The sequence below is a fragment of the Notothenia rossii genome, assembly GCF_949606895.1.
Source record: "Notothenia rossii genome assembly, chromosome: 3".
Lineage (NCBI taxonomy): Eukaryota > Metazoa > Chordata > Actinopteri > Perciformes > Nototheniidae > Notothenia > Notothenia rossii.
This window is the reverse complement of record NC_136901.1, coordinates 37717209-37743044: the sequence shown is the minus strand read 5'-3', so window position 1 is coordinate 37743044 and position 25836 is coordinate 37717209. Positions and strand designations below refer to the sequence as shown.

Sequence of the window (25836 nt, the reverse complement as noted above, 5' to 3'; positions counted from 1 at the left end):
CTGAAGGGAAGGAGGGGATGATGACCTGCGGATGGATGGTTTACATAGAAAGATAAACGAAAGGCTCGACAGATGGGCGGACATGAGATGTATGGCCGGGCAGAGGGAGAAAATCCCTCGAATGCCGAAAAAACACTCAGACATAAATGGATGTGTGTGAGAGAGAGAGAGAGAGAGAGAGAGAGAGAGAGAGAGAGAGAGAGAGAGAGAGAGAGAGAGAGAGTTTCTCAATCTCGAGTAAAGCTGCTCCAGAGGCACTATTTCACGCATACTACGTCATCGAGTGCAGCCGAAGGACTGTTCCAATGTCCAGCATACTTGGAAATCTACCGAGCCCGGTGTACTTCGTTTGGAGAAATGTCGAGGCTGCAAATGTTTAGACTCCGCGGTCTTAAAATCCCCACAATGCTTTGCGCACGGACCAATTTCCCCAAATCTGTGGCGGAAAATGTAAGGCGGGGCCTCTCATATGACGCACACCTGCACACTTGCTAGCCTGTTCCACTCTTTGTTTTCCGAATGCCAGGAAGGATTCTTGCCTCGCTTCTGAGGCAAGTGACTCTGAAGACGTGTGCTACCAAGCAAGCGTACTCGAGATTGAGAAAAAAAACCTGTGTGTGTGTGTGTGTGTGTGTGTGTGTGTGTGTGTGTGTGTGTGTGTGTGTGTGTGTGTGTGTGTGTGTGCGCGCGCGCGCGCGCGCAGCGTACCTCCCCAGGCACTGTTGGCAGTGGAGATTGAAGGGTTGCTCTGCACAGCGGGGATGAAGGCCGGCTGAAGATCAAACAGGTCACTGTTCAGATTGGGTACACTGAAGAGAGGGGAGAAAGAGGGAGGAGAGAGAAAGTGGGATGGATAAATACGGGAGGATTGGAAAGGAGAGGAGAATAAAGGGCCGAGAGATGAACGAGGGAAAGCAAAAGGTAAAATAAATCAAGGGAATAAGTCAGCCAGAGATAAAGAGAAAAAGAAAAGAGAGGTAAGGAAAGACAGATGGAGGACAGAGCATTAATATTTAATCAATCGAGCATAAATAGCAAAAGTCGCCACTAAAAATGTTCGTTCGTCACAGATAGAGATTAATCCTCGCTCTCTAAAGGGCTGTGAAAACTTCTACTGAGCAATAAAACAGTTGGGAGCGGTAAATCCAGAGCCTGTAACCGTGGGCATGTTGGGGATAAATTCTGTACCAATTATCAAGAACAAATAGTCTCGTTGTGATTCTATTACAGCGGGAATCAGACATTTTCTGAAGGATGTCTCAGAATTGACTCGGGCAGTGGACTTTACATACAGTCACATTCAAAAGTGTTTATTTATAGTTTTCTGTGAACGTGATTCAATATCTCGACAATATAGACATTTTACTGAAACTGCTGTGTGTGTGTTTTTAATACAAAGTAAACTCCTGCTCTTTCTCTATGCATTGCGATTCATTTTAACTAGGGATGCCAGTGATTATTCGATTATTCGTTACAGTCTCGATAATCGAATATTATTTTTAAAAATCGATTTTATTTATATATATTTTTTATGTTTTTTTTCTTAGTTTCAACCAAAATATAGACTATTGCTAATAATAGTTTTAATAATTGTAAATTGCCATTGGTCACAACCACCAGTTTGTTTTACTGTAAACTTGGAGGAAGCCTGCGTGCAGAGCAGACTGCTGCTGCAGCACGCTACACTGTCCCGCGGGGGGGGGGGGGGGGGGGTCGGTCGAATAATCGATGATTATTCGCCAGGGCTGCCGAATAATCGATTTTGATCATGGTCAGTTTCTGGCAACCCTAATTTTAACCGGTTGAATTTGCACTATCCTCCGTTTAATGCACACTCATCGTTGTACCTTTAATCTAAATGTATTTTTTACATGTCTACTTTTGTTTGTTTTATGTCGTTTACTGGTAACTGTATTCTGTGTGATATCAATGTGAAGCCCTTTGGACGGCACTTATCGTATCAAAGGTGCTATACAAATAAAGATTATTATTATTGTGTGTGCGTGCGCGTGTGTGTGTGTGTGTGTGTGTGTGTGTGTGTGTGTGTGTGTGTGTGTGTGTGTGTGTGTGTGTGTGTGTACCTGTTGGCAGACATCGTGGACGTGAACAGCTCCGGGGTGTGTGTGACGTGGTTGTTGTTGTTGGCACTGCCTATCGACTGGCTGCTGGGGGAGGCGGAGGGGGGGGTCGACATGCCCATCTCCTTCAGGCGCTGGTCCTGGAGGACAGGGAGGAAAAACAACAATTAGATTTACTTCAACACTGATATAACCTCGACAAAAGGTATAAGAGTTTGGTGTATATAACCTTTTAAAAAGGTCCCCTATTATGCAAAATCCACTTCTTCCATTCTCTCTCTTTTTGTCCTGATCCATTTCTATAAAAACCTGTCTGAAAATGAGCTGATCAGATTTTGGCCACTTTATGATGTCATAACGATGTTTTGGCTTGTGTAACCATTAGCCAATCACCAACCAAGGTAACCCCCCCCCCCCCCACCCGGATCACCTGAATCTCCTCCTAGAGCACCATTGTGTTCTTTTTAACCAAATCTCTCTCAGAGGGGCGTGGGGAGGGCCTCCTTATTTTCATCTAAAGTAACAGACAGAGAATCAGCACTTTATATAATAATATATCATATATATATATATATATATGTATAATAGGGGACCTTTAAAGGTGTGCACAATGACACATCCAAATAGCTGTCCCAGTAAATCTATTTGTTTAAAAGCTCTTGTCAAACATTTCAAAGCAAATAAGCCCAATGTCGGAGTAAAAGCAGACCGTTAAAAATGTATCGTTTTGTGATATTCAGACCGTCCTTGGCTTAAGATTTAATACTTAAAGCCAGTCTTGCATCCAATTAAATTTGTAAAGGTAGTTTATATATTTAATTTTCTTTTGCCAAGGTTGCCAGGTGGTGCGGTTCAGCATACACAATATATGCAATGACAAATGATTAGGTGAAAGTACTTGAAATGACTCGTGCTGGTTTGCTAGAGAGGAGAAAGCTACCTAAGAATATTTTTTATTGCCTCTTAAACTGTATTTGACCCGGTACTGATGAAACTCAGCTGAAATGCAGACAGACAGATTGACAGATACACAAACATCAGCAAAAGGCCCCCCCCCCCACTCACACTGAAGCAACGTCAGGAACAAACCTGAAATTGGTTTTGATTTTTGAGGAAAGATGGAGCGGAAATACTGCCGATATTCGCAGTAAATCAAAAATGTTAACGTCTCACAGTAGAGGTAAGAAACCAATCTGGATAACGCTGGGAAAAAAGTGATTTTAAAAGCTGTAATATCTCTTTGAAGACACACATTAGAAAACACCTCCCTTCCTCCAGACTTCCATTTCTTGCATGAATTTGAACATTTGGCTTCAGGGTCAGTTTGATGCAGAAGGGAAATCTGACCGAACAACTTCCTATCAATCTCTGGCTTTACGGTGCTAGTAAACATCAATAAAGTGAATTGAATCTATAATAGGTGAGCCATTCTGTTCCTCTGTACGGGCTATATGGTACCTCCACTGTTTTTCTGTTTAATCCCATAAGCGACGACATCAAATTGAATTGCTTTATTGATTTGATTTGAACATTCTCGCCGTTTTATTGCTTTGTTTCCCCGGTGCCATCTGCCTACATTTCCCGCCGGATCTTCTTTACTCTTTCTGCCGCAGTGACCTAATTCCTCCGCGGGGATCAATACAGTCGTGTCTTATCACGTGGGGACATGTACTGTGGAATAACAACAGAACATGTAGTGTTTGGGAGAAAAGGGGAAAGCAATTTCAAGCAGAACAAAAAGGCACGGTCTCTTAGTATGAGGAAGAACAAACATGCTGCTTTTTCTGCTTTACCCAGGGGGTTTTATTCAGTTTCAAACTCAAACATTGTAGTTGGAAATGAACCGATTGACTTTATAACCTCTGAAAGAATTTGGACTAATATAACTTTTGATATACTATCATATGTGTACATGTTGCTGTTACTGTAATATATATATACGTCTATATTTCTGTTGCTGTAGTATATTGGCCTTTTATAGAACTAACTTATCAAGAACATTATATTGTGTATTCTTTGTAGTTCATGTCCTTCCTACAGTAGATATGTATATATATATGTTTTTTGTTCTAACCCTATCATTTGTTCCACCCTTTACATACATGCCTGAACACATTGCTGCTGTAACAATTGTTTTTCCCAATTTGGAATGATCAAAGTAGGCATCTAGCTATAAAACGAGTCCCCTTCATTTATATTCTGACGGCGTAGCGAGGAACAAATGGAAACTGATGTTATTGTTTGGGTTATGGCACCAGCTGGACAGTAGCAGTAACTGTGTGTGTGTGTGTGTGTGTGTGTGTGTGTGTGTGTCCATATGGACAGCAGAGCGCTCAGACAGCTGGACTCGGAGTATTTGGTCGACCCTTACTCGCCCCGTCTTTCTCCCTCCGTTATGTTCTCACTCACTTTATCTCCCGTCTCCCCTCACTCTAAACCCAGAGGTAATCAGTGGACTTCGGCAGAAAGCGGGGCAACCAAGGGCACAGAGTAAACAGCTCGCTAAAATCCAATCAACAGCGCACACACACAAAAACAAACACACCGGCTGCACACTTATCTGCCACGAAACACGCAAGTGGATCAACAAAGCTTGCGAAGAACACACACACACACACACACACACACACACACACACACACACACACACACACACACACACACACACACACACACACACACACACACACACACACACACACACACACACACACACACACACACACACACACACACACACACACACACACACACACACACACACACACACACACACACACACACACACACACACACACACACACACACACACACACACACACACACACACACACACACACACACACACACACACACACACACACACACACACACACACACACACACACACACACACACACACACACACACACACACACACACACACACACACACACACACACACCAACCGGGGATCAGAAATCGCCAAAGTTTCCGAGCACTCTATCCAAACAGGAAAGTGGAGCAGTAGATACATGTGATTTTTTTGTCAGTGCTTTAAGTGTTGTTTTGTTCCTGCAGAAGTCCTTTGCTGCGCTGCTAGGCACAGCATGGTTTTTAGTCTAAGGCGAGGACTGCAGTAACACTTTAGTGATGCGTTTCTTCAGTTCTTATCCAACATAACATCCCTGAAAGCACACATATACCTTGAAAAGTGTTTCTATTTTGTCAAATCTGCTGAAAATCACTATCATTTTCATACCCTACAAGAACATACAGCTCTATAAAGGGTTTATAAAGGGTTTGATTGGTTTAATGTCTAGTTTTGTTCAAAAATCTGAATTCTGTGTGTATATTCAAGATGGAAATTCTCCATGGCAATAAATAACAGGAATAAAAAGGAAATGTATGAGTCATTTTATATAAGGCTATATTTACCATGTCACGTCCAGATATTGACTATTATGACACAAAAAATATATATAATTTCCTCTTAGGCCTCCATATCCACTCTATGGACTACATGTGTTTCTCTTAGTAAATAGCTTCCCTTTTATGTGGAAGTTGTGAGGAAAATATATTTGTTTTCCAAAATTCCCAAGTTAAAACTTCCCTTGGGAGATGTCCCAGCCATTTGCAACCTTTGGGATCAGAAGTGAAAACGTGTACAATTTTGAAAAGGAAACAAAAAAAAGTGTAATATACAAAATGCTTTATAGAACAAGCTTCATAAATAACGTTAACGGCATCCGATTATTGGCCTTGTGTACCGACACGAACTCTGAGGCTCTGTGTGCTTAAACTCAGTGCACAGAAGAAAAATAAAATTCGGGGAAATATTTGGACAGCGAGTTAAACAGAGGTGAAGCTGAGGATAACCCCTGTGTTATCACCATCTACTGCATTAGGAGCTGTTTAAGACCCCATTTACACACGGCATTAGCATGTGGTCCGAAAAATATTACAGCTAAAAGCACCTTAGGGAGCGCAGACCTCCGTCAAGGCCTTTTCCAGTGAAAGTGAAAAGTGAAAGATAATGTGTGTATCCACCCCCTGATTTGGATGTGCTCCGAATTGAATGGGTTCCTCCAGGCCAGGGGTCGGCAACCCGCGGCCCTCGGGCCGCATGCGGCCCTTTAAGCCCTCTGCTCTGGCTCCCTTGAGTTTAGACAAAAATAAGAAGGAAATAAAATAAAAGTATTTGTAGGACTATTTATATTTTGTTGCATGGTTGAAAATGTTTCGTATCTTGTATTTTGAGGTGATACTGTGACACATAAATAAAAAACAAAACGGTTTCGATTAAAATATGCGTCACATCCTGCTACGGTCCCGCGCGAGCGCCTTTTCTTGGAGGCGAATAACCTGACCCCCGGCTCGATGAGCGAACTATGGATAAATCAAAGAAAAGTACCGGAGGAACACAGGATTTAATTCTGTGCGGACAGAGTTATATGCTTTCACAGCAAACGATGCTGGTTTACCGGTATGTTTGATATGTAGAGAGAAGTTGTCAAAGGTGCTGCACTGCAGCCTTTACGTGTCGAGGAACAACACGGGAGAGGAAGACAGCTGACGATCTTCAGTCATAATTCAATGGGGTATGTAATTTATTTCAGAAAACACTTTTTGTTATATTCCATGGAATGCTCTTAACGTCCCGATAGCAATGAATATATTAAATGCTTTGACAATAAATACATAAACAAATTAATCTGTGGAAGCCGTAGCGCTGTAAAAAGCACGAGGGCTAAAATGATTGGATGGCCTACCTGCCTGTCAGCCTTCCATCTGTGCACAAACTTATCTCGTGCCCTCATTGGTCATGTGTCCGTTCGTGTGTGTTGGAGGAGGGACTCTGTGAGAAAGTCTGAAGGAAGAGGCATATTTGTTCCAGTTGTGTATTTTCAAATTCTAGCGCACTCGAGCTGGTTTCTCCATTCTTACCTACCTTTAACTCTTTTTAGGGTGCAGCTATATGTTTTATTTATTTCAAAGTGGGCCCATTTTAATAATATTTTTTTTTCCTTCAAATGTGCAGATGACTCCTCAAGTGCTGTGTTTAATTTATTTTAAAGTAGGCCTGTGTATTATTTCTAATTCTCCTTATAGGAGTTCTTTGTTTCTTATTAGAGGTTAACAGTTTTATATAATGTAATAAATAGCCTAATAAATGCAAAAAAAAAATAGTTTTGTCTGATATAACAATAAATACAACTTTATTAGCTATCAAACTATGAAATATGTTTTGCGGCTCCAGACAAAAAAATGTTTGGGAAAAAGGAGCAAAATTGCTCTTTTGGTCAAAAAGGTTGCAGACCCCTGCTCCAGGCCCATGCTACACAATTGGACCAACTCTAAAGCACATCAGGCCAGTAGTAGTAGACAGCCCCTTCTGAGTGGTTAAACATAACTAATGGTGTACCACAAGGTTCTGTTTTAGGTCCACTATTATTATCCATCAATATCAATAATTTAGGTGAAAAAGTCGATGGAGCAACCTTACATTTTTATGCGGACGATACCGTGATGTGCTGTACAGGTCCCTCCATTAGGGAGGCTGGTGTTAAATTACAAGCTGTTTTTAACATTATTCAGACTCAGCTCTCTGAACTTAAGCTTCTTTTAAATGTTGATAAAACCAAGGTAATGCTCATTTCAAAAGCTAAAAAGACAACAGAGCCTGCTTTGGATATTGTAAATACGCAAGGAATAAAACTTGAAGGTTACCTGTTACAAATACCTTGGTATCTGGCTTGATGATTGTCTCACTTTTAAACCTCATGTCAATAACCTGCTTAAAAAAGGGAGGGTTAGGCTAGGTTTCTTCTACAGGAACAAGTCCTGTTTCTCTTTTGAAGCCAGGAAAAGGCTCACTGTGACCTTTTTACCTGTTCTGGACTATGGTGATTTGTTTTATATGAATGAACCTGCCAATTACCTAATCAAGTTGGATGCAGCGTATCACAGTCCGCTGAGATTTGTGACAAACTTTAAATTATTAACCCATCACTGTACCAGAGTCCTGCACGGGTCTGATTTTCAAGAACCGCTGCCGCCCCGCACCCGCAATACCGAACCCGCCCCCCGCACATATTGCCAATTAGTTCCTGAACCCGACCCGTCCCGTCGGCACAAGATCCGCAACCCAACCCAAACCCGCATATATATGAGCAGTGAAAACGTGCAATTATTAACAAACGCAGTTGCATATTTGTCTCAAAAAGCGTGGGATGTTGGTTATTTTCTCCATCTAGGATAACACCAAAAGCCTCCCAGACGTTGGATTTATTGAAAATGCTGTATTCTCCGCTAGAGAGCTTCACCTCAGCCATTTTGAATGTGGCGCGCTCAGCAGCAGATTGATAAGCTGCAGAGGTTATGATTATGCGCGGTTATGCGCGGGGGAGAGGTCTGAGGATTTAAACATTAAACTAAAATATTTTTTATATATTTATTATGCAACACCCGCGACCCGACCCGCATCATCTTTGTTTTACCCAGAACCGAACCCGGAAAAAATACCACCCGTTAATCGCGTTTTTTGCGGGTCACCCGGCGGGTACCCGACCTGATGCAGGACTCTGCACTGTACCCTGTATGCAAGAGCAGGTTTGCCTTCTCTAACTGTACGGAGGCTCAGTCACTGGTACATTTTTATATACAAAGCCATGTTAGGGAAACTTCCATCCTACATCTGCTCCCTGATCTCACGGTGAATTGTAAGTGGCTACTGCCTGAGATCGCATGCTGTGGTTTTATTAAATGTGCCAACTGCTAGGACAGTCTAAGGGAAGATAGCTTTCAGAAGTGCAGCTCCTCTGTCTTGGAATAGTCTGCAATTGAAATGGAAACTGAGCAATCTGGTGCCACTAAATGTTTTTAAAGCTCGGTTGGATGCTACTCAATCGGAAGCTGTTGGAACCTGCTCATGTGGATAGTTATTGTAAATTGTAATCCCTGTAATGATGCTGTATGATTTCCTTTTTGTTGTTCTGTTTATGTTTTTATGTTTCATGTGGAACCTACTTGAGCAGGTCTCCCTTGAAAAAGAGATCAATGATCTCGATGGATACACCTGGTTAAATAAAGGTTTGAAATGAAATGAATACCCCGAATCAGCACTTTTGAAACAGGAAGTGAAATAGAGGGATATGAGGCATGGCTAGAATGGGTGGTCTGTTTGGTATTTTGAGCAAAACACTTCATAGACATGTTTTTTATATATCTGAGACCTATGCTGTTGCCTAGAAATAGTATGATAGGTGACCTTTAATACTTTAAATGGGTCCTACACTTATAAACCCTAACAATCACAGTCTGAGAGGAGGAGAGGGTGGCAGCAGTTGTGTTTTTAGACTCTCTGCTGCTCCAGCTCCTGTCTCACTGCCTCAGAGGGGATTTGTTAGAGAGGAGAGTGTGTTACCTTGAGAGCCTGCAGTCGGGCCTGCTCCTCCTCCAGGGCCTGCTGCTTCTCCTTCTCGTCCATCCGGCTGAAGGACATGCCGGTGGAGGAGAGGGACGAGACGGCGCTGGACAGGGTGGACGCCCTGCAAAAAGGGGAAATATGTCAAACTTATTCTGAAATGTAATCAGGCACCTTTCGTACACCAGGTGCAACTCAATGTGATTTCAGAACATGGCACTGGTCAGACATTTAAAAAAGGAATACGCATAAGGACAAACGTTAAAGTTTTTTTGCACACATGCAGTTAACTTAAAACATAATATAACAGTTCAATGGACACAAGGAGGTAAAAGAGTGTGATAAGGAAAATAAAATACAATCACATAAATAAGCCCTCTCTCAATAAGGGCAGACAAAGAAAACAATAAAATATCAAAACCTATAAAATAAAAACAAAAAATTACTAATAAAAAATCTAATAAAAATGAATAGGAATAATAAATATTAAAATACCAATTTCAAAAGGGGATGTCACCAATAAAACTATCAAATTAACACATATATAAAAACCTATAAAATAAATAAAACAATATAAAAATTAATTAGAATAATAAAGATTGGAAGACCAATTTAAAATGGGATGTGGCTAATAAAACTATAAAAAATGAATAAATATAAATAAAAACCTATAGAATAAATAAATAAAACAATATAAAATAAATTAGAAGTTATCTAAAAAGCTGTGTCTTGAGCTGTCATTTAAAAAAAGTCAACTGGGAGTTGCACATTAAGATGTCTACCTAGTGTCTGCGTTTAACTCCTTTGTCTTCTTGCCCTCCAGGGAGGCCAGGTGCTGCTCCAAAGCCTCCAGGAGGCTGCTGGGGGCCTGGAGAGAAGAAACACATTCAGTCAGCACCTTCACTTTTTCTACTTTCTCTCTTCTATTCACTGAGAAGATCTTCAAACACACACAAACACAGCAGCACCCAGAGTTAGTTGGTCTCACAGGAAGGTAACAGAGTGCATCAGGCTCCAGGAATAGCCATGGCAACATGCAGCAAACACTCACACACCGTTAGTTAGCAGGAGACTCAAAGGAGAGAGAGAGAGAGAACAAAGGAGGAGGTTGGAAAACAAAGGGCGAGGGGAAAAAAAGGTGAAGAGCGCCACTTCTTCACGCGAGCCGAGCAGAGGCCGATAGGTTAGCAGTTTCCTTCATTTTATTTCACCCGTTCAACATCCTTTTTGCTTATCAGGAAGTTTCCCTCGACACTGCGAGGTCCTGTTGTGCTTGAAAATAAGTGCCAGGATGTAGTCTGTGCCCAAGTGTGTCTCAACTCTAGTTTAACCCAATCTCTTTGACACAGGGAGAACAAATAAACTCATTTTCCTGACGTTTACAAGCTCTAAATCCCTCTTTCGTTGTAAGATGGCTTCAGGGAGCTGCATTCAATTTGAGCTTAACCACTCTGGAGTACAACTTAAGTGATCGGGTTACTAGGGGAGTGTTGCTACGTGCACACAACATAACTTCCTTTTGTTTTCTTGCTTATCAAGAAATGTCCCTCGACACTCAGGTCCTGTTGTACTTGAAAATGAGTGCCAGGGTATAGTCTGTACCCAAGTGTGTCTAAATTGTAGTTTAACCGAATCTGATTGAAAGTGAACTAACTTTTCTGACATTTACAGGCTTTAAAATCCCTCTTTCGTTGTAAGATGGCTTCGGGGAGCTGCATTCAATTTGAGCTCAACCATTCTCGAGTACAACTTAAGTGATTGGGTTACTAGGGGATTGTTGCTACGCTACACCGCGAAACACAACTCAGCTGCGAGTTTTGACTCCAAATGTCTTCAGTTAATGCTTCCAGAAACCACGGGAGACAGGAGAGCACAATTGTTATGAAGTGCACGACCATGTGGTTTCTTTTTTTTCACGCAGGAGAAGAAACAGTTCTGGCTGTGGAGAGGAAATACTTCCACTGAGAAAATCTGACAACGTCATGTCTGTCTCTCCGTCCACAAGAATGCAACGTGGGCTCTTTGTAGGACACACACACACACGGACACACACACACACACACACAGGCTGGCTAGACTCTGCGTGTTCTTGCCAAAAGTGTTGCCTGGTTGTTAAAGAAACAGCAGAAGAAAAAGAAGCCATCTTTTACTGTCAGTGTGTGTGAATGGGTGAAAAGAGGACCCAGTGTATGCCCGGTCAATATTAGCTTTGACACAAACACTCACTCAGTAGGGTTTTCCTTTTGACATATTGTGCACCTTTTTATCCAAAGACGTTTAGAGATAACTTTGGAACAAAAAATGAGCAAAGAGAGAATCCCCCTTTCTTCTCTCCCGTGTTTCCTTTCTTTAAAATAATGACACAGTAATGCTCCGGTCATGCTCTCCGCCATGCATGTCGACGCAACGATGTTGTGCATGACAAATAGAAAATAAGCAATATGTCAGAAGAAGGCACAGGGGGAGGGGGGGAGGGGGGTAAATGAGAAACCCAGTGCAGGGATTCTTTCATGCAGACGGCGGGGCGGAGAGGTGAAGCCTCATTTTATATTCATGAGGTTTCATGGCCTTTTGCTTGTCGTGCCAGAGCTCTGACTGTGTGTGTGTGTGTGTGTGTGTGTGTGTGTGTGTGTGTGTGTGTGTGTGTGTGTGTGTGTGTGTGTGTGTGTGTGTGTGTGTGTGTGTGTGTGTGTGTGTGTGTGTGTGTGTGTGTGTGTGTGTGTGTGTGTGTGTGTGTGTGTGTGTGTGTGTGTGTGTGTGTGTGTGTGTGTGTGTGTGTGTGTGTGTGTGTGTGTGTGTGTGTTACAAACAAGCCACCTGAGGCCAACACACACGTATTGTACTCCTGTCGCTCCGCACAGGAAAGGAAAAACAAGAGCATGCCTGCAAGTCTATGGGGTAAAAGTGTGTATTGCAAACGCACACAAGCATACAGGGTGTTCATGCAGGGGGGGGTAAGCAGTACAGTATGCAACCCACCACCTACAATGTGTGATCCTTTTGTTTTCTGCGACAGACGGGGGGGTTGGGGAGAAGAGAAACGTCCATTTTAACGACCACAGTGAACTTACAAACACCCACACACTCATCCACATGTGGTTAACTGTCCATCTGTACACTGTAATGACTCCTAGTAACGCCAGACCAAGGTCATGATTCACTGAGGCGGTTACTGCTGGTAGAGATTTCCTGAGGCTCGATAGCTCCAACTTTGTAATATAAGTATGTGCTAAAGTAGCTGTAGTTTAGTGAACTCTAACTTTCTTTCTGGCACAAAGTCTAATTCGACTAGTGTCACTGCAGCACAGCAGAAATAAACAAAGAACAACTTGCTGAACCCTTCATTCACGTTAGCCTAGCAGTATTAACTTTCTTTTTTAATGTACAGCTCGTACAATACTTCCTTTTTACCCCATCTCCATTTCGACCTGCAATCAATCAAGCTTGATGCTGCAACATACAGTAAGCCTCAGTTACCCATAACACCCGGTTTAAAAAAAAATAATCACACATTTCCAGTAAAATGTTGGTATCTGATCGAAAGGAAATGTAAATTGTCAAAACCCCAACAATATTTATTTACAATAATAGAAAAAGGATTTTTTTTAAAACGTCACATTTACAGCCCGTCCACACGGCGGCGTGCGTCGAAGCTTCACAGTTCTGCCCATTCACTTTGAATGGGGTGACGTCACGCTTTGCCGAACTGCATTGTGGTTCCGTCGCTTCGCTCGCTTCAAAAGTTGAGCAATGTTCAACTTTTGAAGCTTCGACGGAAACGTCAGCCAATCAAATCATATGCCAGTACAAGCGCTAGCCAATCAAACCGCGTGCTTGTGTGTCCGGGGCGGGAGATTCATGTGATTGGTTGTTGGTCGAGTTTCAGAAACGCCCACCGGCAAGCTTCAACGCACGCCGCCGTGTGGACGCTGCGTTAAGCATCATTTTCTTGTTTTATATCATTGTAAAATGAATATATTTGAACTAGAATGACTTTGTTTTTGGACTATTGGCAAAACAAGACTTTTAAACTCGTTACCAAGGTCAAACTATGCTGATATTTAACAAACAAATCCTTAGTTGCAGCCTTATTGTTAAACGCAGATCATTTCAACACTAAATCTGATCCACCAATGACAGTCCTTGGTATCAGGCTGATTTTCAAATGGCAAATGTAAAATCCCTCAGACCTCAGCCTGTTGCGTAACAGCTGAAGGGAAATCTATAGTCTCCCTTCAGACCTTCCATAAACCACTAGAAGGCTGAAAACCTCGCTTGAAGTATCTTCAATTAATTCACAATAAGATTTAAAAAATGCAATTATAAAAACAGAACTTGACGATGAAAAGCAGAAATCATGGAGTCTATTCCCTCGTAGCCATTCGCTCCTGTTTTCGTAGCCCCCTTTGTTGTTGCAATTATCATTATTTCTGTATAACCAAGGTCTGATAACACAGTGATGAACCCAGCAGGAGGTCTGCTGATGGCGCGCTGTTCAAGAAGCCCTTTGTGGGAATCTAGAATTAGTATTAAGAGGCGACAGAGAAAGCAGGAAATCAATCCAACCAGAGGGGGGAGTTGATTAGTTTTAAATCGGGTTTGACGAGATGTTTGTGTGAAACACAAAATGGGAAGTGGAGTAGGGAAAATGAGCGGCGAGAGGGGAGAACAGGTAAACGTGGAGGTGAAATGAGGTGAGGGAGCACATGTAGTGTTAGAGGAAAGCCAGATTCAAAAGGCAAAGAAGGAGAAGAGGATGAGGAGAAGAGGAAGGTGAGATGTATACTGACCTGTGAGAGATCTGGGATGTCACCCTGATCTATTCCAACTTGCTGTCGTGAAAAACAAACAAATTAACAAAATAAAAAAAGGGGAGAAAAAGGTAGGTGGGATAAAATGTGGAAGAAAAAATAAAAAGGAAAAAGCAGGGTTCATTTGTAAAAATAATAATAAATAAATAAGATGAGAAATAGAAATCATTACTTAATGCAGTGGCAGTGTCAACATAAACGACAACAGAAATAAACAAGAAAACGCTTTTGCCACATTTGGATTGGACCGACCCAATCCTCACAGTGAATGACAATGATGATTGGACAGAGATACATGTGTCTGACCAATGAGGAAGTGATGACTCATGACATGACACTGACTACATTTAAAAAGGGGACAGCTACGCCAAAATCGTCTCTATGGAAAGACTCAGACAGGCGACATTTGTTTGACTTTTCAGGACAGATATAGAACATTAAGTCCCGGGGGTTTTAAAACATGACCTCGGTTGTTGTTAAACACACCTTTATCTGTGGCAGGAAATGTTAATTTTTGTTGATTCAAATGCATTCCCACCTCTTTAACGATGCTTTTTATGGACAAATACCTCCTGCTTTTAAGTGTTGTTTACTTAAAGGTAGGGTAGGTAAGAACAGAGAACCCAGCTCGAGTGCGCTAGAATTTGCGCAACTGCCCCTTCCTTCAGACTTCCTTACAGAGGCCCTTCTCCAACACACACACGAAAGTGCACATGACCAATGAGGGCACGAGATTACATACCCCACCTTTAAGATTTCAAAAAATTTAGTTATTTGATAGACAAAATATTTTAACTAAAAGTAATAGCCCAGATTCTCAATTAATACCACGCATTGTATCATTGGTTCCGACCCATTTACCACGTTGACTACAAAGACAAGAGTTTAATCGATTCAAAGTTATATTTCAAGTTCATGTAACCTTTCATGATAACATTTAGTTCTGCATTGAGCTCGCATTGTGGGCAGAACAGTGGGTGGTAAACAGTTAAAACTTGTTTTAGTGCAAAGTTAACTGAGAAAGTTGTCATCTTATGGACATTATATGTACACTATGAAGATGTTATTACGCTGAGTTGGCAAAGAGGAAGTAATATGAGTTATTTTAAGGTGGGTAATCCAGGTAATCATTTAGATTGACAGAGTGATGATTAGAAAAGCCTTTACAATGTGTCAGAGCACCTCATAAGTTGAAACACTAAATGGAAGTGTTGTTTTGATTAATCACTGTTGTGTTGTCTGTCAAATAACCTTATTTTCCCTGAGCTCCTTAAAATGTAATTATAAATACCATCTATTTGAATGTACATTCATGTAAACCACCGTGTGTGTGTGTGTCTGTCTGTCTGTCTGTCTGTCTGTCTGTCTGTCTGTCTGTCTGTCTGTCTGTCTGTCTGTCTGTCTGTCTGTCTGTCTGTCTGTCTGTCTGTCTGTCTGTCTGTCTCTGTGTGTGTGTGTGTGTGTGTGTGTGTGTGTGTGTGTGTGTGTGTGTGTGTGTGTGTGTGTGTGTGTGTGTGTGTGTGTGTGTGTGTGTGTGTGTGTGTGTGTGTGTGTGTGTGTGTGTGTGTGTGTGTGTGTGTGTGTGTGTGTGTGTGTGTGTGTGTGTGTGTGTGTGTGTGTGTGTGTGTGTGTGTGTGTGTGTGTGTGTGTGTGTGTGTGTGTGTGTGTGTGTGTGTGTGTGTGTGTGTGTGTGTGTGTGTGTGTGTGTGTGTGTGTGTGTGTGTGTGTGTGTGTGTGTGTGTGTGTGTGTGTGTGTGTGTGTGTGTGTGTGTGTGTGTGTGTGTGTGTGTGTGTGTGTGTGTGTGTGTGTGTGTGTGTGGCTGATTCTGTCTGCTTCAAGCCTGCTGAAATACAGACAGAAGAAGGGAAGAGAGAGGGGCAAGGGAGGAGAGAGAGGGAGAGAGAGGGAGAGAGAGAGAGAGAGAGAGAGAGAGGGAGAGAGAGGGGCACGGGAGGAGAGAGAGAGAGAGAGGGAGGGGGGCACGGGAGGAGAGAGAGAGGGAGGGGGGCACGGGAGGAGAGAGAGCAGCAGAGAGAGAGAGAGAGGGGCACGGGAGGAGAGAGAGAGAGAGAGAGGGGCACGGGAGGAGAGAGAGGGAGAGAGAAAGGGGTACGGAGGAGAGAGAGAGAGAGAGAGAGAGAGAGAGCGAGAGAGAGAGAGCGAGAGAGAGAGAGAGCGATGATCTGATCTGTGGGCCAGGCGGACGAGACTCGCACGAGTATCCATCTTTGTCGGGGGGGGGGGGGGGGGGGAGGATTACATGGAGGAGAGGGGAGCTAACGGAGCACCTAACCACATCCTCCATCTTGAGGTTATTTTGGGTGTGTATGTCTGCGAGTATACGGGTACATTGTCTGCACACATTACAGTAGCTGTGTTGGCAGTATGGGGTCTTTGTGTTGAAAATACCCAAGAGAGGTATACGAAGTAATTCATTAATATATGTGTTCATGGGATTTGGTCAGGAACAACTTAAAGGGCTATATTCTGCCCAAAAAGCATAACAGGGCCCCTTTAAGAAAGTATAAGGGAAAGGGTCAATTGAAGGAGAGTTGCTTTCCCAAAAAATTAAAACAGTCCCTAGAAGTGTGTGTGTGTGTGTGTGTGTGTGTGTGTGTGTGTGTGTGTGTGTGTGTGTGTGTGTGTGTGTGTGTGTGTGTGTGTGTGTGTGTGTACCTCGATGTACTTTGTCTAGTGTGTGTGTGTGTGTGTGTGTGTGTGTGTGTGTGTGTGTGTGTCTCGATGTACTTTGTCTAGTGTGTGAGTTGTGTGTGAATACCTCGGCCACTTTGAGGAACTCTGACAGCTTTGTCATCCTGCAAAGGAATTTCTTGTAGATGTCCAGAGCATCTTTGCATTGGTTCTTCTTCATGTCAAAGTATTTCTCTGTAGAGACGGAAATAGAAGCGTTGAGGATAAAAACGGAGAATGAGAAATGAACACTTAACAAGGAATAGAACTTGCTAAACGAAGGGAGAGAGGTGTCAGGAACAGCTTGCGAAAACTTGTGTTGGGTTTATATTTACATATTCGCCAGACACGCGTGTGTGTTTTACCCAATAGGTTGATGACCCCTTCATTGTAAGCAGCAAACAGCCTTATGGAGTCTTTGAAGAGCAGCATGAAGGCCGAGTTGATCACTCCGTTGGTCAGCTCGTTAGGATTGGCCTGAGGGAGAAAAAGAGAGAGAAAAAGAGGTAAAGGAAATCTCTCTATAAAATACTTTAGACTTATTTTCCAAACACCATCTCCTCCCTTGCTATCGGGCATCTCGACACACTGTCAATTTATTTTAGGTGGGAAGAAACATCATTCGCAGACACGCGCACACACACACGCATTCCAATGATAACTTTCAACCTCCTTTTGTATCGCTCTTTGAAGCTCGGTGGCACAAACCACAATGCACCCACCAATGTCTTCAAATCCCTCTCTCCCTTCAGTACGAACACAAATGCTAGAACTCAAAAAAAGGGTACCCTTTTTTTTTACACTCCGTCAATAAAGAGAGGCTTCTAAACTTTGCTAACCGTTTCAATTTACATTTTGATTGGAAAAGCAAATCGAGCACTTTGACAAGCATACGTACACACACACACACACAGTCACACACACAGTCACACACACACACACACACACACAGTACCTGGAAATCCAGCAAAGCGTCGAGCTGGTTCTGGATGATGGGCAGCGTCTTGATCAGCTTCTCTGTGTTCATGGTACGCATCACACCGTCGATCCTGACACAACAGGAAACAAAAACAAACAATTGTAGCGGGTAGACTTGTTTACGGAAATTCATATGCAAATTTGGATGCAAATTAAGAAAGTGGTGAGAAACGAGGGGAGAAAAAGTGTTTTGCATGTAAAAAGTTTGCTCAGTTATGCACATGAACTTAAGATATGTTTTTTTTTTCAATTCAAGCGTCCCGTAAAATGCCAAAACGTCACAAGATCCGTCGAACACTGCCCATTGGGTTATGAAATATGGCCATTTTCTTGTTTCAACTTGACATTTTGAACTCTGAATGTGTACCAAACGCATTAAGAGTCCTCAATAACCTCCAAAACCATTATAAGTTTGTCTAAAGAGGCCAAGCCGTGGTAGAAATACTCTCCATTTGGGTGATTACGCAAATCAATGCAACTTTATCTAATTATGGCAATTTCCCAGCATTATGCAATTTAGCATCCAGCAGTGTCTTGAAGCTGAGGACCCATTCTATACATTCTATACATTCATAACACTGTGAATACTCAACATGTTCAGGTTCACAGTGCTGGCAGTTAGACTATAATGGCTTCTCGGGGGAAAGTCTTGCAACATACGGCGACTGGAACCCATTTTGCAGATAGATAACGAGTCTGATCAGCAGGAACGTTATCAGAGAGGATTCAGAGTCATTCTACAACAGTTGGACTTTCTGATATTAGACACAATCTTTCTAACACAACCTCAAGAAATGATGCCCCCACTGTTACCATTATCCAAGTCACCAACCGCCATTGTCGTATGTTTATGCATCACAATGGGTGACATTAAAAGAAGAAACTTTACATTTTGGGACAGAAAACAACAAAACTGTCATTGGTTCGATTGCTGTTCGATGGCTATTGTGCGACAGGCTAAACACTGCGACAAAACGAGTGTGGAATGATGAGCGGGGTTGCCATTTACCCTCTCTTCATCTTGGTGAAGTCCACAGCCACCAGTCTGTAGGACATGGCCTTCTCGTTCAGGTAACGGCTGTACCGCCTGATGAAGGTCGACATGTCGTAGCCTGGGAGGAAGAGAGAAGAGAGAGTCGAAAAGAAGGGAATATACTGAGAGTTGTATATATATATTCAACTGCACAAAAACTGCAGACTTTAGTGTAGTTGATTCATTGATTTAATTTAAACTTTTGTATCTGGATTAATTCTGCAGCTCTCCTTTGAGGTTCATTCTGCCCATTTAGTTCTTTAGGAAAAACAATTAAAAACATTTTTTTAAACTGTTTACCTTGCAGAGCTCCCTTATCCAGGAAGTTGTTCAGGTTGAACAGAGTGTTTCTGGAGGCCAGGTACTGGATCAAACGCTGCGAAAAGAAAGCAAACAGAAATTGTCGGGTTAGGGTTAGGGTCAGGAGAAATAGTCCGGCTCCCGACTGACGGACAATTTAATCAACAACAACAATCAAAACTCTTCACCCTTAATAACTGAAATGGAGGTTATCAGCTTTGTTTCTAACGGTGATTTGCATAGCTGATAAGAACCTATCTACCGAAACGCATTTACGCTGTCTGACAGATGGTAATTGCTTGTGCTCATTAGCCAACAGCTAATAACGAAGAATGATTTGATTCATTACCGACATGAAATTCAAATGCAGAGACAGCCATCTCTGCCACCACTCAAACGCTCAGAAGTTAGACACTGGTGGTGATTGAATAATAAACGTAGGTTGTTAGAAGTTGTCTCATGTCCGTTTTTCTTTCTTTTAAAGTATTCATTAGGACCTACTTTCGAGTAGCTCACACACTGTACAGGCGATTGAGGACAAATGGCAAGAGGAGGCGGTGGAAAAAATATTAATTAACCTTTGGGAGAAAGCAGAAGACTGGCAGCACAATATAATAAATGATTATGCAATACCCTCTTGAAAATGTTAATGAGATCACATCTAGAGGTAAAACTTTGTCTCCAGAAAGTGATGAATCATGGCATCTAGGGCTGCTCAATTCATCGTATTTTAATCGCGATTACGGCTTGCAACGATTACGAAAACAACGTAATCAAAATTTTAAAAAAATTCTTTGCTATTACTTCTTTTTTTTTGGTTTTTCAGTTGAATTATACTTAAAGTTCAGGGTAATCAACTATTAAAAACATACTGTTCACATTTTTTTGTCAATGAATAATCGCATTTAATAATCGCAATTACAATTATTGACCCAAATAATCGAGATTATGATCTTTGCCATAATCGAGCAGTCCTAATGGCATCCCTCTCTTACAGACTCTTCTACATCCAAGTTTGTGTTTTGAAAATGTTTCCACTGCGAACAGAAACTCGATCCCTGTGTTGCTCTTTCTTCAAACTCAACACTAGTTACTTGTTCGTTTTGACAGATCTGATGCGACTAAGCAGGTGCTGGAGCTCCCATTTTCCAGGGAAGGTTTGCTCAGCGCTTCTGCTCTTTTTCAAACTCCACCTTGTGTCACATTTACATATGCTGGTACTCACACACCTGAGTGTCGCCAGATGCATATTTTCTTTTTACTGTTGGCTACCGATTAGCTTTTTTACACTTCTTTCCTCCTTTAAAATGTGAGTTACTGCCCTATTCGAGACAACCGAAATGTTAGGATATTAAGGATGAAGAAGGCTTTACTTATTTACCAGCAGAAGACAAGATTTTTCTGTTTGGGGCTTGAGATTCAGAAAGTTGTCAGACCTTTGGGTGGCTGATGGTCTCCAAGCAGATGCTGTTATCTAATCAATATTTATCTAAAAAATGTCTAAATGAGATTGGCATTAAGATGTGAGCCAGCATTGGAACTCATTCAAATTAAGTATACTCATCCCTTAAAAAAAGTGAAGTAAGGCACCATTTAAAAAAAAACAGAAAACATTTCTTTGAAATCTCTATTAAGTCAGTTTTATCCTTGAATTGTAGGACTTCCAAAAAAAGGTTCAGACAGTGCCAACTCAACATCAAGGCCATCATATAACTGAACAATTAAATAGGCATATGGTACGACTGAATATGAAAGATGCTATTTGCAAAGTTGTAAGACATCAAACAGCTGGGCTTGAATTGTACATACTGTAATAAACTTACTTACTGTCGTTTTACAATCATCAGTAAATCAAATTTGATAGCCTTTTCGTATGATTGAGATCAAAGAATAATGTTATTTTCCATCTGCTAATAACAGCTTCCATACACAACAAGTGAATGCTTTTGGCCTCTGAGCCTTATTTATCTGCAGGTGCAAAGAATTCAACAACAGATGAGATTTTACAAATACAACTATATTTAAAACTTAAGGTTGAGTTTTGAGCTTTGAGATAGTCAGACATCTGTTTCCTTGATATAAGTTTGACTACTGAACAGGATAGAATTAATCTGCAGTGAAAACTTCCAGAAATATTGTTGCCAAGTCAAACCCTTTGGGAGACTTGAGACATGGCTTGAACTCTAGACTCTTGACTTGAGATTTAACTCGGACTCTTTCTCTTGAGACGAAGCCAACGTGCGTTTTGTCCCTCATGTGCAGCGCAGTGGAAATGGTCTTGGCCATTATCCATAGTTTTGGGAAGTGACGCCTCAGGCTTCCAAAAAGCATCTTAACTTTAAGGCCGTCTCTGTCCAGCTGACTTAAAATGATCCGAGATTTACCAGTTAGTCAATTCCCTCTCTGGCAGGAAACCAGCCCTCACTGACTGTTCGGAGCAACGGAGCCTGTGTGTGTGCGTGCGTGCGTGCGTGTAAACACAAATATGCTTGTGTGTTAGATTCAGCTGTACTGACACATTTCCAAGGGCTCTGGGATTGTTTAAAAAGACAAAGGATTTGAGTTTGTTCTTATCGCTTTTTTGTGTGTATGCTCACGCTTTGGGGACAAAACGTTGTTTATGCTGTTCCATGAAGGGATTCTGATCCCATCTGTGGAAAGGATTTTGGCCAGCAGGGGGCGACTCAACTGGTGGCGAAAATGATTCCGATTGCATAGAAGTCTATGAGAAAATGATCCCACTTCTCACTTGAATTGACCCTATGTAAACATTTTTCTAACAAGTTTATGGTCTCTATCCGTAGTTCTACACATATTCATGTATAAAAGACGTACAAAAGTGCATTTTGCATGATAGGTCCCCTTTAAAGCTTCATAAAGATAGTCTTCAAACTAATGGGTGATGTGAAGTTGACTAAGTCGACTTCTCTCATATAGTCTATGGCTCAAACCAAGATGGTAGTGGGAAAAATGCACTCAGAATGAATTGTCTGTGTTCTTTGCGACATGACAGAGTAAGAGGTTAGATATGTGTGTGTGTGTGTGTATATATATATATATGCTGTCTGGATGTATCTTGATTAAGAGTTACTTAGTAACCCAAGATGTTCACGGATAAAGAGAAAGAAATAGGAAAAAATAACGAGAAACTTCACGAGGTATTTCTCTGCCTCATCTTGTGTGCAGACTGCGCTCTTCCTCATCAAAAAGCCCATCTGACGAGAAGCTGCGTTTCTCCCTCAGCGTCAAATACAAAAGGCGGAGGCTGGGAGAACCCACACAAAAAGCATGGATCTAGTTAAAAAGGAGAACATCTATAAAGGGGGAGAAGCACTCGGCACAGAGAGCGAGACAGAGAGGCAGACTCAGAAACCCGCTGAGCCCTAGATTATTCGACGGAGAGGGTTCCAAGAAAAAGATGCTGTTCTGAGAGGAGATCCAGATTTAGAGAGAAGTGGAAGGAATAGAGAGGAGATACAGATTTAGAGAGAAGTGGAAGGAATAGAGAGGAGATACAGATGGGGGGGAGACGGAGAAGCAGGTCGACTCGTCAAATAATTCATGTTAGCATATCGGAGGACAACCTCATGCATTATTGATACATGTAGATCCAGGGCTACTCCCTATCTCAACCTCAACATAGCTATAGATAGAGCTGCTGGCATCTGGCTTTCACCCTCTTCCTCTCCAAAGTGAAGAAGTTGGTGGTTTCCCTAGTAACTGAACACCATGGCCTCAGCGCTGACCTGAAGTGCTTTTCTTTCCCTTTTTGAAAACTAGTAGTCATGCCATGGAGAGGAGAAGCTGTATAGACTGTTGCAGTGTTTTAACAGCAGATTGTGGCTGGATGAAGATACTATTGAGTGCCGAATAAAAATAATAATCTTTATAATCACCGTTATAAAACCGTATATGCAAGTGCCCTTCAGTGTGACACAATATAATGTTATCGTCCATGCCCATATACTTTTGGATTAGGGCCAAATGGGATCCAAATGTTGTACTTAAGAACTATTTTTACATTCTTGCACTTTACTTGAGTATTTCCAATTCATGCTACATTTACAAAATTTCAATTATTTGACTTGTAATACTGATAAAAAAAATATATTTTTCCAATAATGTAAAAAATAGCCATTCTGCATACTGGATACTTGTGATACAACGAGTAAAGTGTACTGATAATACCCCCTAACTTCTACTGAAGTAATTCAGGATTATATCTTGTAATGGAGTATTTTAACACCATTGGTAATTCTACTTTTACTCAAGTAAAGGACCTGAGTACCTTTTCCACCACTGCTAGGGCGCATGTTGGTTCAGGTACAGGTGAGATGATGCAATAGAATCCAGGAAATACACTTTGAGTAAAGGATTGTCGAGTTTTAATAACAGAATATCACAAGGAAAGAAATTGCTTTTTTCCACAACCCTATTGCCTCAATGTAGGAATAAATGGAGGGGTGTACTTTCTCACGTTGTGTTTTCCCCATAGCTTATCGCTACTACAAACATGATGATTCTTTAAGAGATAGCAGCCTTCTTTCTGGCAGCAGTTTGGGAGATTCTTAATATATTTGATACGTTCTGTTTACTTGTGAGCCACAGGCTGCAACAGAGAAATCCCTACATAGATCAAAAATAAATGTAAGGCTCGTTAAGAACTAGTGTGTACGACATTTCATTTCTGATGCCAAAAGTTCACCCCATCTGAAACCCCTCATTACACCATCATTAAAACCATCTGACCCCTTTACATATTAGATTAAAGCCGCACTTTTTTTTTGCAAATAAAAATCATATTTTTCGGATGGTTACGCAAGGCTGCAACAGAAGTGCGTACTCTGCCAAGAAAGAGCTGCACTAACTGACATCAGATCTTTTTCATCTCTCCTCCCTTTGGTATAAATGCAAAATAAAAGTTTGCAGACCAGCCTGGTCGGTAAACACCAGAGTGCTGTGTGCAGCTTACTGACGTCACATTTTTATGGTATCTAGGAACTTGAAAACAGTTCTTCCCTCGTCGGACCTGCCAATGTTTACAAAGAGCCAGCAGGGAGGAGGCAACCCGGGTCCAAATATATATTTCTTTGTAAGTCACAACATATTGTGGCTGCTGTTTTCAGAGAATACAGACGGTTATCTCCAAAAGGGGGTCAACGAGTCCAACTGGGAATTCATTTTTGGCTGCTGTGCTCGACTACTTTACACAAAATGTGTCTGAACGGAGAGCAAACGGAGCTACACAGAAAGGTGATGACTCACAAGAGAAGAATGAGTCGTGATCGGGCTGGGTTGAATGAAAGCAGCTCTTATGCAAGCAGAGAAACACACACAAGGAAACAGACGTGTAGATGGATACAGACACATGTGCACTCTCACACACACACACACACGAGCTGGGACTCTACGCCTTCATCTTCCTCCTCCTCCACCACCTTTCTCCTACGTAGTATTTCTCCTCCTCTCTTACGCAATCAACCATTTAGCCTCGAAATCCAATCAAAGTGTGAAAGAAACAGAATCACAAAGGGAAGCTGGGTGGGTGCTGAAGATGATGGGATTGAAGCAACGTGTGTGTGTGTGTGTGTGTGTGTGTGTGTGTGTGTGTGTGTGTGTGTGTGTGTGTGTGTGTGTGTGTGTGTGTGTGTGTGTGTGTGTGTGTGTGTGTGCCTACAAGGTTACAAGGCTACAAGGCTGATAGTGTGTGGGCTCCAGCTCTCATGGGAGCATTTGCTCGTGGATAAGTGTAGTGCGACGGCGAGGTCAATGATGCAGCTTAGCAACATGAGTCATAATTTGAAACGCTGATGCGAACAGGGTGTTGGTAACGACTTGTACACTATTGACAGAAACATGAAGTGCAAAGAGTCAGGTAGCAGTGCATAATACAGCATCAATACCAGAGCCAATCTCCTGGGAATTCGGTCTACAGTTAAAGATAGAGGACATTAGGTTCGGTTAGCTGCTTTGGTTCTTAATGCTAGAGGAGATAGGTATCATTTGTTTCTAGACTTCTGAATTATATTTTTGGAGAGATAATGTTGAATAAATGGCTCTTGGAGCAACTTGCTTCAGAATGAAATGCCAACTCGACACTATTTATCATGACTTCTATGAATTTCCAACCAATTAAAGGGGCCTTACCATGCTACATTTTTCAGGTGTGTATTTAGTGCTTCGACTGAGATGTTTACATCCTTTAATGTAGGATAAACCTGGGGATTTCTAAGCCTTTGCAGAACATTTACATGAACAAAAACCTATAGAACACACTAGAGTAAAGGGAAAACCCCGAAAGAGCTAAATATGGACTCTTAAAGCTAAGGATTATACATTGGATAAACATATTTAAACGTTTAATCCGTTCACTTTTATATCTTATGCCACTTTTGGATGAATAAAGCTCCTTTGTTGCAATGTTTGGCTCCAAAATCTTAATTGGAAGAGGTTTTGATTTGATTAGTGTGTTTGTGTGTGGCAAAGCCTGCATAGCAACAGTGAACGAGGCTCATGGGTATTGTAGTATTTAAAGTGTG

At 41.7% G+C, this 25836-nt stretch overlaps 1 protein-coding gene across 7 annotated transcripts in view; it reads right to left on the bottom strand.

The window, feature by feature from the left end:
• The window catches only part of LOC307033394 (phosphatidylinositol-binding clathrin assembly protein), an 84759-nt gene that overhangs the window by 28648 nt on the left and 30275 nt on the right, over window positions 1-25836 (bottom strand). For 4 of the 7 annotated variants that reach the window (XM_079671845.1, XM_079671849.1, XM_079671847.1 and 1 more), the window contains exons 3-13: window positions 19298-19373; window positions 18974-19076; window positions 17942-18035; window positions 17352-17463; window positions 17075-17181; window positions 14274-14315; window positions 12470-12490; window positions 10266-10351; window positions 9484-9607; window positions 2082-2218; window positions 709-809 (exon numbers count right to left, since the gene is read on the bottom strand). In XM_079671845.1, coding sequence (XP_079527971.1) covers window positions 709-809; window positions 2082-2218; window positions 9484-9607; window positions 10266-10351; window positions 12470-12490; window positions 14274-14315; window positions 17075-17181; window positions 17352-17463; window positions 17942-18035; window positions 18974-19076; window positions 19298-19373 — 1003 coding nt within the window. The remainder of the gene's footprint in view (window positions 1-708; window positions 810-2081; window positions 2219-9483; window positions 9608-10265; window positions 10352-12469; window positions 12491-14273; window positions 14316-17074; window positions 17182-17351; window positions 17464-17941; window positions 18036-18973; window positions 19077-19297; window positions 19374-25836) is intronic. The other 3 variants (XM_079671846.1, XM_079671851.1, XM_079671848.1) reach the window with 2 other exon arrangements.